At 44.0% G+C, this 15903-nt stretch overlaps 1 protein-coding gene across 2 annotated transcripts in view; it reads left to right on the forward strand.

Annotated features, from left to right (window-relative positions):
• The window catches only part of LOC142560547 (receptor-type tyrosine-protein phosphatase kappa-like), an 82892-nt gene that overhangs the window by 1715 nt on the left and 65274 nt on the right, over positions 1-15903 (forward strand). Inside the window, exons 2-8 of one of the 2 annotated variants that reach the window (XM_075672733.1) lie at positions 4578-4647; positions 7332-7395; positions 10756-10895; positions 12554-12612; positions 12807-12962; positions 14265-14384; positions 15499-15720. In XM_075672733.1, coding sequence (XP_075528848.1) covers positions 4578-4647; positions 7332-7395; positions 10756-10895; positions 12554-12612; positions 12807-12962; positions 14265-14384; positions 15499-15720 — 831 coding nt within the window. The remainder of the gene's footprint in view (positions 1-4577; positions 4648-7331; positions 7396-10755; positions 10896-12553; positions 12613-12806; positions 12963-14264; positions 14385-15498; positions 15721-15903) is intronic. The other variant, XM_075672734.1, reaches the window with a different exon arrangement.

Below are 15903 nucleotides of genomic sequence, written 5' to 3' on the forward strand. Positions count from 1 at the left end.
ACTTATCATTACTGCTTCTTCGTGGACTAAAATTATTTTCCTAACTCCCCTCATTCTTAGCCAATCTGCCACAGTGGGCGTGAGCCAATTGTACAAACAAACAAGCAAGCATAAGGTTTGTCACATCGCGTAGCACGGTTAAGTGAGAGCCCATGCGCACCAGTTTTCTTTATCCCAAGGACGATGCAGCGAACTGGGCAAAATTATAGCATTTAGTTTATAGCATTTAGAAAGTTTCGCGTCATGTATTTCCAACATGTGCGTTGGATAATTTTGTTGCTCTCTGGGCGGAGAGCTCGTAACGAGGGCAAATTGGGATCGAAGCGGGCGATCGGTGTGATATGGGCGCTGCCATACTGCTACGTATAATCGCGGTTAGGTTCTTACCGGCGTTAACCACCACAGTAATTCACGGTATATGGCGTGAGCGTGCGAAGGTCCTAAAATTTAAGGTTTTGCTGTAACGTATCGTGTACGAAGTAAAAGCAATGTTCGCTCATCCCGTCATTAACCGTAGTTATACCTGGAACTACCGGGTGTTTCTGCGAAGACTGTCAACAATTCCTAGAAGAGAACACTCGATATAACGATTCGATTTTTTACGAACCAGATTATCGGGAGCAACGGACACTAGAAAACTGGCTAAGTTATGCAATTTTCTCGCTTATTAGTGAAATGCATCTATTTAATTTGCGCACTTACGTTGCTACTGTAAAATTTCTGGTTACTGACGACGCGATCGCATAACATGTTTCAAATCACGTTAAGATTTTCTTTTTCTAGACCCTGCAGCACGAGAAATTAAATTATGGGGTTTTAGGTGACAAAATCGCGATTGTATTATGAGGCACGCCGTAGTGTGGGACTCCTAAAACTTCGACTACCTGGCGTTCTTTAACGTGCACTTAAATCTATGTACACGGGTGTTTCCGCATTTCGCCTACAAAAAAATTCGGCCGCCGTGGCCGGGATTCGATCCCGCGACCTCATGCTTAGCAGCCCAATACCATAACCACTAAGCAACCAAGGCTTTCTTTTTATTGCCTTTTCACAAACGCAAACAATAAGATCAAATACACGACATGTACATATTCTAAAAATACCTGCCACAGCTCGGCTAGTGTAAGGCGTTTAAAAGGGCTTCACAGAAGCCAATTGGTCTAGTACAGGTAGCCATTCCGGGAGTACACATAGTACTCTGAACAAGTCGCGTGTGTATATAATACTCTCAACAAAATAGTGTCTTGGTGAGTGAGCCTGTACATGACCATGTCTGATATCCATTCTCGTCTTCCATACGCTATGCATGCAAAGCAGCATCAGCATATCACTCGGCACTTCCCCTGTTTCTTCACGTGGAAGAAACCGAATTCCAAAACTAAGCAAACAAGGCGAGTTGCAGAACGAGAATGTTTATCATTTTTTTTTCGCTGCGAAACAAACTGACTGTTTTATGAGATGCAAAGAAAGCCAGGTGTAAAAGAGACGTCAGCTGTTGACGTCTTCTGACGTCTGCCCGTCAGTGCCATGAGAAATGAAGCACCGTTGTTATTTCGACGTAGTGATTACGGATCGAGGGGGGGGCGCTTCCCTCACCGCATATCATCGATGTGCCCCAAGGCGTACCCTGGCAGACTAGGTGACTGGCCTTGCTTAATTGCCTAAAGGTCTGCCTGAACTGGTACGAACTCCTTCGTTCTTTTTTAAAGCGCATTTTTTTTTTTCGCCCACGCCTGCCGCTTCTGATAAAGGGATATTCACGCCCTTTCTGGCCGTTTAGCTTACCATTTAGCTTGCAGATGATATGTGATGGCGATTGGCCCATATTGCCGACAAAAGCGAATGGCAGGACACGAGCCATAATTAGCCCGTCGAAATGAGAAAGATGGTTCGGTTCACGCGGCGTAGAACGGGAGATGTGAGAAGAGCCCAGCAGCTGCCGTTTCTTGTAGACATATTTTTATACGCTGCTCAATCAATGTTCCGTTTCAGTTTCCCAGCGAGAAAGTGAGAAACTCTCTCGTAGTATAGGGCCTAGGGGAATGACTTTTGGTGCGATTTGAAAACGGATTCGAGATCACTTTGTCAGTAACTACAAACTCATTGTCAGTAGCCGCGCAACTGCGGTAATTAATTATATTACACAGTGTATTTATCTAATTAGTGAGAAATTTAGAACAACTAATCTGTTTACAGATGCCCTCGATTCTCAATAATCCTGTTTGTCAAAAATCAAATTTTTATCTTGAGTGCTCTACTTTTGCGGGAATCTTTGGCAGCCTTTGCAGAAACACCCGGCATATTCCGCTGCGCAACGATAATACCTGTGTTCGCCTATGATACCTTGGGTACGGCTGCAAACTACTTGTGAGATGCAGTGCAGACGTTGAGTCAGCTTCCAAAATATTTTTGCTGTTGCCAAGTCAGGAACGCGGCGTAGTTTCGCGTCCAGATAGAAAAGCGCCTGAGTAAGATATTTACTGATTGTTCGCGACCTGAATATGTCAATCACTTTGGACGTGAAACTATATTTGCGACTACGACGAGACCGAATGATGCGTTCGCCATTTATACGCCCATATACGCCCACCTGGCCTAGTTAGCGACAGTGCTTGGGTGCGCGCTAGTTGGTATTCCATTGCAAACATCACTTACAGCGCGCGCATAGACAGAGAGACCGAAACAACGATGTACGCGCTGCAAGAGACGTTTGCTCTAGTTAGAGACAGTGTACACCAGTTCCTAGCTTTGCGTAGGTTTGTGGCAGTGGGAGACGGTTAGCGCCAATCATAAGAACCAATCACAGGGGCACAGGGATGCTCTCGCCCGATTGGCGAAAGTATAACAGCAGTGTCTGCGTGACTCGGATTGCGTCTCCACTTCTGTTCCTGTGCCCTAGAAAGACGCGAGTCTGTATTTGTCCTCACACGCCAAGTGAAGTATTCTCTGCAAGTACAAGGTGGGTCTAATGGCGATAGCAAAAGTGATTACAAAATGTCATCAATGGGCCAGTGATCGGTAATGTAAGATGAAAAGAGGTATTTACCGAAACGAACGTATAATGGCTTGCGTTCTTACGGTAAGAACCTCAAACATATTCCATGTACCTTGGCGTTGTCCTCGCTCAAATTTCGGTCCGATGTTGCATTGCCAGCCTAACATCTTTCAGCATGCTAGTCAGCGCTATTACTTGCGTGGTGTGGCAAGAAAGAAAGAAAAGAAAGAAAACCAAAATGACGTTATCTTCATTTGGGTACGCCCGCCATTGGCGGAGTCTCAAAAATGGCGGCCATGCTGTCACCGTTCGGTTTCGGCTGTTGTAGTAGGGGAAAGCATCGCCTTCGAAATCGGTTTTTCGCTGCTCTAAAGCTGTCGCCGCTTGAATGTTTCATGTGGACTCGGCGACATGCGCGGACAAAGGAAACTTCGGTGGAATTTTTTATTTATTTTTGACCAGCAAGCGAGTAACGAAACCGAGTGTTATATTGAACAATCGGTACCATAACATGGCATCTTGCTGCGAAACGTGAGGTAGGACAAAGTACAAGAACACGTAAAATTTCGTTTTTGATGTTCTTAAGATGAAAACGCTGGTAACATTACACGTTCATTTTGTACACGATGCAAATGCAGTTGAATGATAAAAGACGGGCGTAATGACTATATAATACCCGTATACATCGGGGGCCTATTTAACAGAAGAAGCTGATTGTATGCCTGTGTTAGAGCTCCTCGTTACGTATGCCGCAGCAGCAAGATAATTGTATTGATAAGTCACGGCAGCAATCTGCAAAAACAAGTCTCCCAATAGCCGCGCGGGAACCTTGGCAGCTAGTTGGTATTTGACGAGATTACTCATTGCTGGGGCTAGTTGGTCCGTATTGAAATGTTGAAAATTATTAATCGCACAATTAAGGCAAGTACTGTGGCAGAAACAAGTAAACAGAGTTTATCCCACTCACTCGTTCCTACCTCGGCTATCTCCGTCCCAGCGCGCTCAAGTATCTCTTTGTGAGTACGCTGTGGCATGTCTTCACGGTGTACTCGTACAAATTACGGTCCTCAGAGAACAGACCTTCCGCGAGCTCTCTGGAAATACGTTTGCGTTAAGGTGTCGTGATCCCTGTGTATGTCACCTCAGAAGAGAGAGATCAACAAAGAGAGGAAATCCTGCCTTGTCAATTATTCTCTCTCTATCCTACGCTCACACACTCACACAAAACGTACCGAGACCTCGCGAAAGGTTTGTGTCATTTGAGCACCACAACTTACGAGTAAGCTATTAAGACATGCCAAACCGTTGTGACAAAGGGATGGATTCTTGAGTGCGGAGTGAATAAGCGCATGGCGGTAAAAGCAAGAATATACGGTACCTGTCTTAATTCCGCAATCAGTAATCATAACTTACACAATCAAAATCTACTACAGTAGCGCCTTGCTGCCTTTTTTTTTTTCTTGGGTCAATAATTTAAACTCTCCGTCTCTAAGTCTCCTGTGAGCGAATGGCCTGATAAAAAAGACGATGACAGAAAATGAAAAAGATGGAAGCGGTCATAACAACTTGCTTTGTATTACAGGCACTGCAAAAAGGATTGACTGCGACACCGACGCTCTTGCTTCGAACTGCGATTTTGGTCACGTTTGCTGGTAAGAATATGTTCCCTTGGTTCGATGTACACAAATCATATTCCCCGTAGCCGAAGATATAGTGTTGGCGTCCCGTGTTCTTTAGTGCTTGTACAAGGTTGACTACGGGCTATCCTCGATATTCCAAACCTTAGCATCGCAGGTGGCGAAAAATATCCGTTGTCCTATAACGGCGCAGGCAGTATAGTCTTGGCTTGCGTCAACATGACGTGATGCGTCAGATAGACAGCACACGGAATGTGAGGGATATTGAGATATTATACTTTAAAAAAATACTTCATTTGTTCCAACGCACAGTGAGCCGAATATTACGGAGTAGATAGCTTGCGAGAAACTTTCAAATTTTCTGCCCAAAAGGCAATGGTAAAAACAAAATGAACTCCAGATTTTGTAACAAATAGGCAACGTTGAAGGCCAACACGGAACACGGAATACAAATGAGGCCCTCTAAACTGTTACTATAGCCCTTTGTTAACTTTATCAAAGAACACTGCCAGTAGGGTTCTGCTTTATGTCTGCGTATATTCTCTTTAGGTGGTCATTGAACTAATAAATAATATAAATGAAATGTATTGTCTTCGTAAAACAAAACAAGCTCCAAATTTTAGTGCTGTCGGGATGCAAGGGCGTGGTGACGAATGCTAGAAATGTGAAGCATGAATCAAACGCTGCTTTTTTGTTTGAAGCATTCTATTTGGGAATCAGATATTCGATAACTGCGGTTACGATCCACTATACGCTGCTACGAAGATTATCGAAACTATTTATGGCAAAAGTTTTCTACACGCGCCCCTCCATCTGTTTCAAAAGGGTTGTTGCCTTGCGCTTGAGTTCTTACCAATTTACAAACTGATAACTACGGCAGAATATGGCATTGCGTTTATGGTAGTAACAAAAAATATTTGTAGCACATTCTTTTTGGGCTAACTTATTTGTTTGCGTACTTCCAGGAGCAAAAAAAAAAAAACATCCGCTATTTAATCGTATTCAATTCGACAATTTTTTTGCATTTACTGTCGCTCCAACTCGGAACGCATTTGAAAGAATTTGAGGAAATTCGCATATAAACAAACACTGTCTCGTGCATTGGGCTCGATATCCGGTAGAAACAAGATTAAAATCGAAATCATATGTAAAAATAAAAGAGCAGAAAGGCACATTACACTGTCTGAAGCGGGTAAAACTGATATTTATTTATTTATTTATTTATTTCTATTTATTTATTTATTTATTACGTACTGCAGACACGAAGTCCATGCAGGGTGGATATTACAATATTACGTCACAAGAAGTACCATTTTTATGTACCACGTGCTGGAGGAACATACTCATACAGCAGTTCTTAGAATAGTGCTTTCGTAGAGACGAATTTTCACCGATGTTAGAGACATGCGTACTTGTATTCTTTGATTCACTCTGTAAGGAGCACATTGTGGTGATTCATGACCTTGTTGCCGAGGCAGAATGCTGCTGAAAGCCATTTTCTTTTAGTTTTGAAATTTTGATATTCTAATGGGCATCAGTGAAGTTGGAACATGGAAATTCTTCCTCTGAGGAACAATGAATTTAGTTTTTACCTTTCAGACGCAACAAGTTGCAGCGAAATTGATTCGAACAATTCTTTTGTGTGAGCATTTGCGTATCTGACTTGTATTGGCGTACAATTAGGTCAAGTTTAAATTTTGCCCTCGAGACTCTGAGCCCACGTACGTGGAACGTCGTGCAGAGAGCGTTGGTCATAATCGCACGGGTGACGCGTCTCAGAGAAAAATGGCCAAGAAAACTGAACTTACCATGGCATAAAAGTGCAACACAATTGATAAGCGAAATCATTACTTTGCTTCGCGAGTTTCTCAATGCACTCTTGCAATGATATATTTTTGTAAATGAAAAAAAAACATGTTATTTTTGTCGTTGTTAGGTGTTATGGCAGCGTAAAGGTAACACCGCAATTTTTTTAATCGGCGATTACGCGCAAACGTAATGTTTCTTATGGGGCTGAAGACAAGTCATGTCGCTGCGTCTGACAGTGAATTACCACTACTTCGTCTTCATCCCAGTGTGATGACCTACTCTGTCGTTAGTTGACAATTCTGGGGTTTTAGGTGTCAAAACCATGACCTGAAGATGAGGCACGGCCTAGCGGGGAGACCGGAAATTTCGACCGCCACGTCTATAAGGTGGACCAAATGCATAGCACACGGGTGCTCTGCCATTAGCCGAGGAAACGCGCCATGTGGCAAAAAATATGTTTTCAGTTGGAGTAATGACTTCCAATATATATATATATATATATATATATATATATATAAAGCGAGAGAAGGAGACATATCACTCCATTTGAAAGCAGACACGATTGTGGCGTAAACGTCTTCGCCTACAGGCCACTCCGCACGAGTAAGAAAATCAAAGGGCAGACGATATAAAAAAAAGCTACAAATAATCACATTGCACGAATATGTTGCAATCTCTGCTAAGCCATGCCTTCGTGAAGCGGCTAATCAAATGCTATAAGGCTGTTAATTTGCCGTACTGCATTTCGCAGCATAGCAAACGTATACATGCCTGCCTGTTATAAGAGGGTAAGACGTGGAGACCGTCTGTCGGGTGCGTGAATTTGTGCGATTTTGCAAGTGCACGGTTATTTTCTTTTTTATCCTTCCCCGCCCCCCCTGTTCGTTTAGGGTGACGTGTCCGGAAATTTGCCCGCTGGACCTCAAGCTATACGGCACCGAGACGTACACATATGTAAGTATTTCCACCGCATTTTCATGTTCATGAGTGACAATGTCTGACACATGCTGGCATGTGAGAATGTCTGACCCGCAACTGTAAAAGAAGAAAAGAAAACAATCGCCGTACAAACAGCTCGCCTCATTTATTACGTTCTTTCTGCCCCAGTCTCTACAGCGAGAGCAAAAATAACACGATGAAGCACTTACGATTTTTCTCACAATTTATATAACAGCACCCGTGGTATCCGCCTAATGAATGAATTACGAAAACCTTTATTTGGAGAAGCAATAACTCTACATACGTTATGGATAACGTATCGCTATAAACGAAAAGCCCGGCATTACGATTGGGGCGGAATGCAAAAATGCGTGTACCAAATGCGTGCACCGAAATGCGTGTACTGAATGCTTTAGCGTGTACCAAATGCATTCGGTACACGCTAAAGAACACCAGCTGGTCCAAAATAGAGTTACTGTGTATGCTACCAAAGGCTATGCTACTACTAAAGTTACTGTATATGCTACCTTTGGTAGCATATACAGTAACTTTAGTCCAAAAATGATCCGGAGCTCTACACAACGGCTTGCCTCGTAAACACCTGTGTAGTTTAATTTATCCTCATTAAAACAATCACACTACATCAGTAAAAATTCAAAAGAATTGCAAGCCATGGCGAAGAACTTAATTCATTGATTGGTGGTTTCTAGCATTCCGATTCAGAGCTCAAGTCGCAAGAGGCGCAGTAATGATCTCGGGAATAACGTACCATCTGCTGATATTTAACGCCTATAGCAAAAGCTCCGCAAACACACACGTTTCAAACCAAAATTAGCTTATAACAAAGTTCATAACAAATTTACAAAGAAAGACAAAATGCAGCAAATAAGTTAATACGACAACAAATTCAAAAACCATTCGAAAAGATGTTAGAGAGCTTTAGCATGTCCGGTATTCTTGTATACGCAATGACGTTTGCAGCTTATCCCTTTGGCGGAGGCATAATGGCGAGTTACCAGGTTGGTAGCGCCACCTGGTGCTGCAGAACTCAACCAGACAAACAGATAGCTATTATTTTAGTAATTACTTGTATTCTACTTCGCTGTAGGTGTAATTTTCTGACAGCTACGTAATGGGGACACGTTGTCATTTTAGATGTTACTTCAACACGAACACTCCTAAAGCACGAAAAGGTGTCTATAGGGCACAGTGGTTACACGAAGGGTCACAAAATATGGCTACCAGCGTCCAATAAACCGATAATACGCAAACACCATTGTGCATAGTGAAATTTAAATGTTATTTTTAAAGCATTCAGGTCTTTAATGTTAAGGTTCTTTTAAATGTTTAACACTCTAACGTTTTGAAGCTCCCTGAAACGCCTGCCTGTAGCATGAAGAATCCCCTCTAACCATTTAGTGCGCTGCCGTCCCCGTTTTATATTACCTTCAATTTTAGCGAGTAATACTTCACGTTTCATTAAACCAGTAGCTCACATGAGTTTACCAAATTAAGTTTCATGACTTTCGCTCTGAAGGAACATTTTGCCTTAATCTCACTTAGCAACCGAAAGATTGGTTCGATTAGCAGTCCGCCGAATTTTCATGATCGCGCTAGCACCAGAGCTGATATTCAGAGTGTCAAATAAAGGAAAACACAACATGCCATATGCAGGTACGATGTACTATCGGCGTCGCAGGAAACGCGAACAGCGCAGAGCCCAAATGGAGGCAAAGTGCACACCGTCCAATCATCACCATCGGCAGGCGCGCTCATCCGGTTTGAACGCACTGCGCGATGATGCTCCCCCTTTTCGTTTCTGTTCTGGCTCTCTCTTATTTGAAATGGAGGGAAAAAATAATCGAAAAAAACGGAAGCTAAAATATCACAGTATAGGGCAAGTAATATGACCCGGTGCGGCGAAACCGTATGTTCTATAAGGGCGTCAAATGAAACGCGATGCAAGGTTTGTGTAGTCATCATTACTGCACCGTCATCTTCTCTCGCTTTCTCAGCAACGAGAACCAGAACAGAAACTAAAGTCAAGGCAAATATACCTGGTAGCGAAGCTTCCATAGGAGCCCATACGTTCAAAACATGGCGGTCCATCGGCGGTTCATGGGGCTTAGCGCCATCTGTATGTGGTGGGAACACTTCCGGCGGAAGAAAAAATAATGTGACGCCATTTCCGTTAAAAGCAGAAGTGACGTCATTTTGCTTTCGAAGGCGCGAAATTTCTTTTGTTGTCCTTCCTTTGGAGTTATATATTCAGATGCCCCGCCATTCGACTTGATGGGCGTTTCGAGCTTTCAGCGTAGAAACCGATGCAGGAAAGGCCCAGCCGTACGGTTGTCGAAATCGCATCCCTGCACAGAACATACTTTCTTTGGAGGCCGGCGAAAGCTTTAGATGTCGAGTGCTGATCCTATCGTCGGATGCCAATCCCGTCGGCCAGCGCAGTCGCACGAAAACAACTACACAATTATCTGGCGGTCGCAACTCACTACTTTTGACTGAGCAGATTAAAAAGCGATGAAGCTACCCGCGTCACCAAATTCAGACAAACTTCGACAAGCAAAAAAGCACGAACTGCGAGGGGGGCGTATTCCAACAGGTGAACTTTACGAGTGCGCCTTTCTGCCCATTTCAAGACGTGCATTGCATTGCGAGTGATAGTGGCGTCAACGCCCCCTGTAGCGATGGGCGCTGAAAAGAAATGCATTTTTTACTAGTAATAAAATTAAACTTGTATTTTCTTAACTCGTCACGAATATATAAAATTGACTAGGAATTTTATTTTCGTTGAATGAATCTAACTGTGGTTGCGTTTGAATTAAAAAAAACGCTATTTCTTTCCCAATGTTTGTTCCCTCCAAACATAGTCGCGCTTCAATCGCTGCTCCCATAACCCCCCATGCTGATGTCGGTGACAATCTGTACTGAACCGCTTTTCGCCCGAAGCTTCGCGACCTATTTGAATCGACCTTGCTAAAGTACCCAAGTATACAGGAAATATTATCGCGTAGGGCAGTCGAGACGGAAGTGCGCGCCTGTCAATGTTGATGACTGAAGGGCACGTACTTTACCTACAGTTAGGCGCTCCGCTGGTCACGTTTAATTTGACACCGATAGTACAACGAATATCGTGACAGCGGCAAGACTGTCAAACACAACAGGCACGTGATATTACGCTCACGTATACAAGAGGGGCAGCAAATCGTAAGCCAAATATTGCCCTGAGTGATGGATCAGAAGAAAGTACAGGTAACGAATGCCTTGTTTGGAAGTAGACGTGTATAGGAAAAAGATGGCATATGAAAACGCCGGTAAATAGCGCCGTCCGTCACAATGTAATGCACTGGCTCTTGGACACAGGACTCAGCCATCTGCGTTGCCGCGATTCACGACCTCCGACTGTCTCCGTGGAACAGAACCCACCGGACGGTTGCCTTCCAACGAAACGAGGATGCGGGAAGTTACCGCGGATCCTGGCGGAACGGGGTCAAGACGTACAGGTAGGGTGGTGCGTATCGCACCGCAAAGCTCCGTCAAATACTGTAATTACGCGCGCACACACACCACGTCTGGACTGCTTCATTTGCCTTTACGCACGCATGACGCCACGGCCGCGCTCGCATTTCAAAGACTGTATATGCAATATCTTGGGAACCCGAGGACTCACATGAGCGCGCGCAATCGGGAAACATGCAAAAGAAAATATGTGCATAAATTTGGCACATTTCGGTAAGGGTGGTGAATCGAGCCCGTACCTGCGCGATGTGAGACGCGCAGGCTCATCCGACGCCAACGGCGGCTCCGCGGTTCTGGCTGACTAAAGGTGTGGCCTATAGTGCGTGCGTCACTGGGCACGTGAAGGCGGAACCAATGAAGAGGAGGTGGCGCCACGTCATGAGTGCATAAAATGAGTGCGTTCATGACGTTCTGAGGCCTACAAACAGCATAATGCTTTCCGATTCCCACATGTAAGCAGTCTAATGTGTCCCGGCTGATTTCGTTTTCGTTATTGTAGGCCCCGCTCGCGCGTATACTTTTTTCGTGCCAACTGATCGCTGCATGTTTAGGATGATGACGATCATAGTTTCCACGTGCTATGGCACATACCCGACACAGGGCTTCGGCCATGAAGAGGGCGGCACAAATATCACGTCATGAGGATCAGCTCTTTGATATAATTACCGCGAGTTCATGATGATATGATTTACATAATATGACACAGCAATGAGGAATGGCCAGGTAGTGGACGGCGCATTTAAAATTCATAATAAATAAATAAATACAAAACAATAAAATACTTTAATACATTGCCAAGCAAGGGTGTGCGAAATCACATGAGCGCTAGCCAGTTTCTGCCCGCCAACGACGCCGGTAGAAAATGGGAAAATTTACATAATTTAATTAGGCGCTCCACGAAAGCTTCGCCTCCTGTAGAATTGAAAATGTGTGCTAGATCTGCAAATTATTTTTGTCCTTGCGTTTCGTCTAAACTCTGGTTCTAAAAAATCTTGACTGTGCTGCACCAACCATCCCGAGCTTCTGCTTCATTGTACTCCCTACCACTATCGGCATTTAATTGTACTATAGTATTCCTGTGCACAAATCGGGGTAGGAAAGGTGGGGGGGGGGGGGAGGGGTGTTATGCTAACAGGGTAGACGATAAACACAGAAAGAGCCTATTTCTCGTTAGTGTTTCTCTCACGACTCGACTAATTATTTTTCTAACTCAAGAAATTCTTGATCAAACCCCCACTGTGAGCATGAGCCACACGTAGAGGAAAACCAACCAGCTAAGCAACCTGTCAATCGGCACTTTTCGCGGGTGCATGTTGAATTAGTTTAGAACGCACGTTGCAGTTGCAAAACTGTAGCCGGTCTGTAACGAGAATACATACTACAAGCACAAACTGTGAGACCACAATAAGTTCTGGCATATTGGACTTCAAATATTAGGTAGCTTTAGTTGTTACGTACCCAACGTGAATAGGAACGCGAGCCGTGAGGGTTACAAAAGAACGCAAACGAGCTATAATGGCTTTTGAGCTTCTGCCTTTAGGCAAAGCCCCTTGGTACGCTATTTCTTGAACTTTCTGCTAGAACGAATCGTTTCCCACGGTTATATAAATAACTGCTTTCATTTTTCATACTCTTGATTCAGTTACGGGAGCCTACGCACTTATAGAGGAAGCTACCGCTTTGTAAGCCAACGTATCCAAGGTGAGCCTTGAATTCCTTAAGTTTGTATGACAAGTACGGCGTCGTGTCGCTGTCAGAGCACTTATTCAAAGAAGCAACCTGTTTCTTGTGAATTCAGCAAGAATAACTGTCGCAGCATATCGGCTGCTCCCGTTTGGGACTGCGCACAACTGGAGTGCATACGCAGCATCGGCGTTCCCAATTTCGTTTTCCAGAGCCACTACTTGACCTGACTTCGGTTCACGTGCGTTACCGTTTCGAGCGAAACGGGAACCACGCGCAAGTGTGCTTCGCGCCACCGGGACAAGTGATTGACTTCACGCACTTTGGCTGGAATACCCGCCAGTATGACGGAACTCTTGCGTACGATGGTAAGTTCTTCACATATTCTTCGTTTGAGACTAGGCTGTGTTTGGTGGCTTTTTTTCTTTTTGAGCGGCTTTTTTGGAAGTGACTTTTCTGAATAAAACGTCCTATATTTTTCGCTAAAATTTTAGCATCAAAGTGACGCTTGGTGGTGAGCTTTGTTTAACGGTACGATTGTTGTTTACCCGACTTAACCTGCTTCCTCGTAATTATGAATTATAAGAGACGTAAGGCCAACAGATAACGCCTACTTGTGTTATAACAGCGCTTAACTTAAGGATATACGCGCTGTTCCTTGCTGATGTCTGATATGTAGCTCTTGTGTTGGATAAAGGGTAGACAGTAGTAGCTTTTCATTTCGCTGGGGAAACGTTGTTATACTCAACTGTCCGGAACAAATATCAAGAGTGCCCTCTCATTTCGGCGGTGTCACATGAAACGTTCTCACTGTTACAAACGGTTGCGCCATCTGTTGCTACCTGGACGAACGGACTGTGCCTGATTTCATGGCGGTTTCAAACCAACTGAAATGGTTTACATGTTGTTCAAAGGAGAGGTATTGTTGTACAGCTTGTTACAGCGCATTAATACGGAAACTGGGATAGGAGAATAATTACTGCAGTTTTCCAACACGATTAGAAACGCGTGTTTTTGCAGACGTTTTAAAGTTGGAAGTGGGCATTGTCAAGGGAGAGGACACTATATAGAGTGTTATTTTCTTGAGTTTTATATGGTGCATGGAGTTCTGAGGTTAACTTCAGTGACAAAAAAACTACAAAGACAATAACAACAACAACAGCCTGGTGCTAGCGCTCGCAATCAGGGAAATGATAGCCTTGGAAGGTAAACGTTGACTGGCACCATTCGTTCACGCCGCGACACATTCATGAGCCGAATGAGCACGGGGTGAGAGCAATATATTACAAGCAAAACAGATAAGAGTTTGTTCAGTTTATTGTGATTTTGACTGTTATTCTCTAATAATGTCTCTTTGCGTGTCTTAAAGCTTTCTGTATTATAAAGTAGTGTTTTGTACTTTGCTTGTTTCTATCACACACGCATATTTCTTGTATGAACGCCCCTACTGTAATGCCCACTGGGGGCTTGTGTGCAGATGGAATGAATGAATGAATGAATGAATCCTATAAATAAACACATTCAAGGTACTGCAACACCGTAGGATAGCGCTTAGGACAAAATGCATGCAGTTTTTAACGTGGATTTTTACCTTCTTGCCATTCCCTTTGCCTTCCTCTTTCCACCCTTTCGTGCGCGTACTGATCGTTCCACATGACGTCTACGCACAGGTGTGTTCATAAGGGTCTGGCCCTCTACCGACGGAAGTGGAGCCATTTTCGGAGCCTTTGTCTGCTCGGTGCGGGGCAGCGCACTGACCTCCGCCACCTCGGTGGCCATGCAGAAGGGCTGTGCGTATACACATTGTGTTCATTTTCGACGAAAAACTCTCCTTATGCAGGGTTTGGGAGCGGCCATATTCGGGTTCCATAATGAGTAGCGCTGAAGCACAAAAAAGAATACGGGGACGATCACGAGAGAAACGTTGAGTCCATGTATGCCGTAGTCGTTCCTGCCGTTCTTTCGTGCTTCAGTTTCTTTTTCTTTTAGTGCTGAGGTGATTTCTTTGGCACTTCACGTTTTCTTTTTCTGTATGTAAATGAATGTTCATGATCTCGAAACCCCAGAAGAAATACTGGACCCAGACGTACGTACGTATTGTTTACATACATACATACATACATACATACATACATACATACATACACACATACATACATACATACATACATACATACATACATACATACATACATACATACATACATACATACATACATACATACATACATACATACATACATACATACATACATACATACATACATATTTACTCGATGGGCAGGCCGACATAAATGCATAATTGACGACCGAGCGAGCCGCAGCGAGTGCCTGTGTTATGCTCCTATGTTACCCCCTTCTGTCTCGTGGTCACGCGGGAGCAACAAACTTACTTGTTCGGAAACAAAAGCGAAAGTAGTTCTAGAAAATGTATCGCAGTAGGTTAGTCACATTTACATTTCACAGTTACATTTGTGTAAAAGAAAAGGATGAATAGTCAAAAACATTATGCCAGTATAGTGATCATCCACCTCATGGTAGCATGACGATACAAAAAAAAAAAAACCTTACGGGTTTCCTGCATTCCGTGTGTACCACCGTCCTGCAGTTTGGTTGGGGAAATCCCCCTGATGAACCTTCCTACGCCTTACGACGTTCCAAACAAGTGATTCGCCTTATCTCTGTTGTTCATCTGGCATAAGCAGCTCCAGATGGATGTAAAGTTAAACCCAAAGCATTTACGTATAACCATGGGTCAATTTAACTAAGGTAGCGTGTTCAACAAGTAATATTTGCACCAATGATTCACTGAACATTTTTTATTCCGTTCTTTTAGGTGAGGTTTCCTTCTTTTCGTGAATGTTTACTTTCTGCTCCGACCACTTAATTCCTGTGTTTTTGCAGTTTACTTCCCGACCACTCTCAGCCAGACGATCAGCGTGAACGAAGACGTCAATATCGGTAACGCAAACGGAGGAGGCTCGATTAATTGGTTCAAGGACGGGGATGGTGTGGCCAACCGACAGTCGACGATCCGAATTCGGAACGCCCAACTGGGTGACGGAGGCTTGTACGCATTCAGGCAGCCGCCTGGGCCTATGCAAGTGTCGAGAGTCATTGTGCGCGGTAAGTTCACCACTCCGAAGCAGCCACAGTGCTCAAGCACGTCTGATGGGGTATATTGCTGAGCGTGACTGACAGCAAACGCCCTCGCGTCTTGCGCAAGTGCAGCCTAGTTAGTACAGCCTCCGAACACCAGCTGAAATTTCTTTCAAAACTCCACGGTGGACCCCTTCTTGAGCCATTACT

Source organism: Dermacentor variabilis, chromosome 10 (genome assembly GCF_050947875.1).
Source record: "Dermacentor variabilis isolate Ectoservices chromosome 10, ASM5094787v1, whole genome shotgun sequence".
Taxonomy (NCBI): Eukaryota; Metazoa; Arthropoda; class Arachnida; order Ixodida; family Ixodidae; genus Dermacentor; species Dermacentor variabilis.